A 3,503-nucleotide genomic window follows, 5' to 3' on the forward strand; every position below is an offset into this window, starting at 1 on the left:
GGCCCCCCTCCCCCCCCCCCCCCCCCCCCATGACTGTCCCCTGTGTACAAAGCCAGCTCCATAAAGACACGGTGTGACCAGCTCATCGTGGAGGAACCCCCGGTGTTCTCCACAGAGCGCTGACCTCAACCCTACGGCACACCGTGGGATGAATTGGAATATCGGTACTTGTTGTGTTTTTGGCTGACGCGACGCGTTCCCACAGACACAGTCCAAACTCTGGTGGAAAACCTTCCCAGAAGACTGGAGGCTGTTTTTTGAGTTGCAGATCAGGGGCGGGGGAGCCAGTGGGCAGCACTGTGGCGTAGTGGTTAGCGCTTCTGCTTTGCAGCACTGGGGATCCCTGGTTCAAATCCCGGCCAGGTCACTACCTGCAAAGAAGTTTGCGTGGGTTTCCTCCCACACTCCAAAGACATGCTGGTAGGTTAATAGGCTCATGTCTCAATTGGCCCTTGTATGTATGATAGGGACCTTAGATTGTAAGCTCCTGGGGGTAGGGACTGATGTGAATGTGCACTGTGTAAAGTGCTGCGGAAATTGTCGGCGCTCTATAATAAATGGTATTGGAATGGGATGTCCAACAAGCTCATATAGGTGACCATAAACCTTAGGACATAGTGTGGGCCAGGGGGGTCCGGTCCTGTAGTGTGGGCCAGGGGGGTCCGGTCCTGTAGTGTGGGCCAGGGGGGTTCTGGTCTGTGTGGTTTGTGTTCAGGACTCATGGCAGTCATAGAGTATTTGGTCTGTGAGGAGGAGAACCATGCGTTTTTGTGGTTCACATTACCTAAAATAGGAATGGGCACACAGCGGGAAAAATCTGGAGCAGTTGCCCATGGCAACCAATCAGCTTCTCTCTTCAGTTTGTTCAGTTAAAATTTGAAAATGAAAGATCGAAGCCGATTGGTTGCCATGGGCAACTTTGATAAATCCCCCTATGTGTGGGTTTTTAAAAATTGCAGATTGAGCTACTGAGTACTGTAAACTCCTTTTTAGTATGTCCATATGTTTGTATGTGCTATCCTCTCTAACTGGAGTTCTATGTGGTGTGAACGTGATGCAAATGTTTTCCTTTGATGGACAAAGTGCATGTTTGCTGAGGGCTGCTCTGCTGTTGTGCCACACCAGGGACACGGACACACGCACCACCTTTTGATAAGAACGGATTATTGTGGGGGGGGAGGCAACCTGGACTATCCAGCTGTCTTGGTACTGCAAGTCCCATGAGGCCTTGCAAGACCTGACAGTCACAGACATGACTCGCAGAGGCGTGATGGGATTTGTCGTTTCAACACAGCTGGCGTACCGAGGGCCTACCCAAGGATTGTATGCGCCTTCCCCTTTAGTGGCAACTTGTGTAACCTACTCCCCTCTGCAGTGCCTGCTATGTACCAGACACACGACCTGTGGGGGGGAGGGGGGGCTGCCAGTTGCTGAGGAAGCCAGAAAGTCATCAGCCAACTGATTTTGATTAGTTGTCACCCTGTAAATTGCTTGACATCAGGTGACACCTCCTGTTCAGTCGGAGCGGAGGGTCCCATAGGAAAACACTACTGCTGTGCTGTCCTTTAAAATCTTAGATTGCTCTTTAAAGCTGGCGTCATTGGTGCGCCGCGTATGAAACATTCGTGGAATACATTACAGAGACTCGCGTGACTGCTTCATCCTAAACCACCATAGTCCATGCATGTGACGCTCTGTCTCCTCGTGTTTTTGCAGCTCTCTGTCTTATATTAAGATTTTTAACGTGGGAAACCGATACCTGGTGAATCGAGTGCAGGACCACGTGCAGAGCCGGGCGGTGTACTACCTGATGAACATCCACGTGACGCCGCGCTCCATCTACCTGTCCCGCCACGGGGAGAGTGAACTCAATCTTGTGGGTAGGATCGGCGGGGACACTGGACTGTCGGCACGGGGGAAACAGGTAACGTCATACAGCAATGTCGCCCTTATCCCAGACGCATGAACCCCGTGCTGTGCCAATGCGGGGCAAAACGGGATGGCTCTAATATCCCCAACACCTACATGGTTACACAGTATTTCAGGTCGCATAAAGACGCATGCCCACGTTTTTTTTTGCTCTGCATAGCTGTCTGGAATGAGGTAAGGATGCCCAAGGTCTTCCTGTCTCCATTGGAGGGCACCTGGCCAATGATCAGCACGGTCAGGGGAGGGGGCGGTCACATGTTTGTTCATATATGAAAGTAACGGGTACATTTCTCACTCAGAACCGCAGCAAAGAGCATGTGCAGCGGGGGAAGGGGCATCATTGCGAACCTGTTACCTCCCTTTCTACCCCAGTACTGGAAGCGTGAAGTATTCTACGTTGTTGCCGGTGGCTGCAATAAAGATCCCCTGCACTCCCTTCCTTCCTGCACTGGTGCTACTCAACAACCCCCCCCTCATCCCAATGGTGGCGAGTGGCAGGGTTTTTAGCTCTGCGTGTCTGTGACCCTTCACAATGAGCACCGGCCTGTTTTTAGCATGCGGACTGGAGTGAACGAGCCCTTAAAGTGATTAAAGCTGAGCTGTAGGAGCGCCCATTGCTTTTTATTCTCCTTCACTGGCTGATGAGGTTGCCAATCGTAAAGCATGCAGCTCCATCAGGTCCTTCTAGTGATTGACAGCAGCAGAGGGCCGGTGCAAAAGCTTGTTTGCTATTGGATATTGCAAAGTGAAATAGCCAATGGGAATGTAGCTATGCATTCCTATGCTGTTTTTTTTTCTGACTGACGGCCGGCGGCTCCGATGGCAGAAAAAAAAAAAAAACCAGAGCAGGGAAAGGTTTACGATGTTCGAACGAGCAGACTAAACCTTTGCGGGAGAAAGCCGCCATCTAATAGCTATCCAACGGTAGCAAATTTACAGCGATGACGGGGTAACAAAAATAATTTTCCTGTTAGGGGGTCGCCACAACTTGGGCATTGTTATGAAAGGGTCGCGGCGCTAGAAAGGTTGAGAACCGCTGCTGTACTGGATTCCGATCTGCGGTACACGCCTAAAATAAACACTTTTATACTGAAACCTTTTCCTTTTGTAGAGTTTGCACAGCAATGTTTGTTTGCTCTCTGGCTCTCCAACCTCCCCGCCCCCCCTGCCCATTGCAGATGTCTGTGGCCTTGTTGCAAAAGTTACATTAGCAGAACAGAGCGCCACGGAATTCCGGGAACAAGTTCTGCTAGTAACTGATGAAATGTAACCCCGAGAATGTCACAATCGTGTGATTTGGAAGTCTGGAGAGGGGCGGCTGTGCCGAGTGTGTATTGGAACATTAGACTTTTTAGTTGGGAGTGTTGGCCATCGGTATGGATGGTGGTCGGTCTGGTGGAGGAAGTCCTCGGAGCAGATATGGAGGGTGACAGTAATGGGAATGCAGTAGTGTTGATGGTCACGTGTGATTCGGGATTTGCAGGCTGTGGGCCGGGTTGCCACCTGAAGAAGAACAATGGGCACAATTTGCAAATATTTTAGATTGGACTTGGGTGGTTTTCCAGCATGTTGGA

At 50.7% G+C, this 3,503-nt stretch overlaps 1 protein-coding gene across 2 annotated transcripts in view; it reads left to right on the top strand.

Moving 5' to 3' along the window:
* Positions 1–3,503, top strand: part of PFKFB1 (6-phosphofructo-2-kinase/fructose-2,6-biphosphatase 1) — a 31,892-nt gene that overhangs the window by 17,131 nt on the left and 11,258 nt on the right. For both annotated transcript variants that reach the window (XM_018569135.1, XM_018569136.1), the window contains exon 8: positions 1,717–1,924. In XM_018569135.1, coding sequence (XP_018424637.1) covers positions 1,717–1,924 — 208 coding nt within the window. The remainder of the gene's footprint in view (positions 1–1,716; positions 1,925–3,503) is intronic.

This window comes from Nanorana parkeri, unplaced genomic scaffold (genome assembly GCF_000935625.1).
Source record: "Nanorana parkeri isolate BGI_ZX_2015 unplaced genomic scaffold, ASM93562v1 scaffold1291, whole genome shotgun sequence".
In the NCBI taxonomy this organism is placed as follows: Eukaryota; Metazoa; Chordata; class Amphibia; order Anura; family Dicroglossidae; genus Nanorana; species Nanorana parkeri.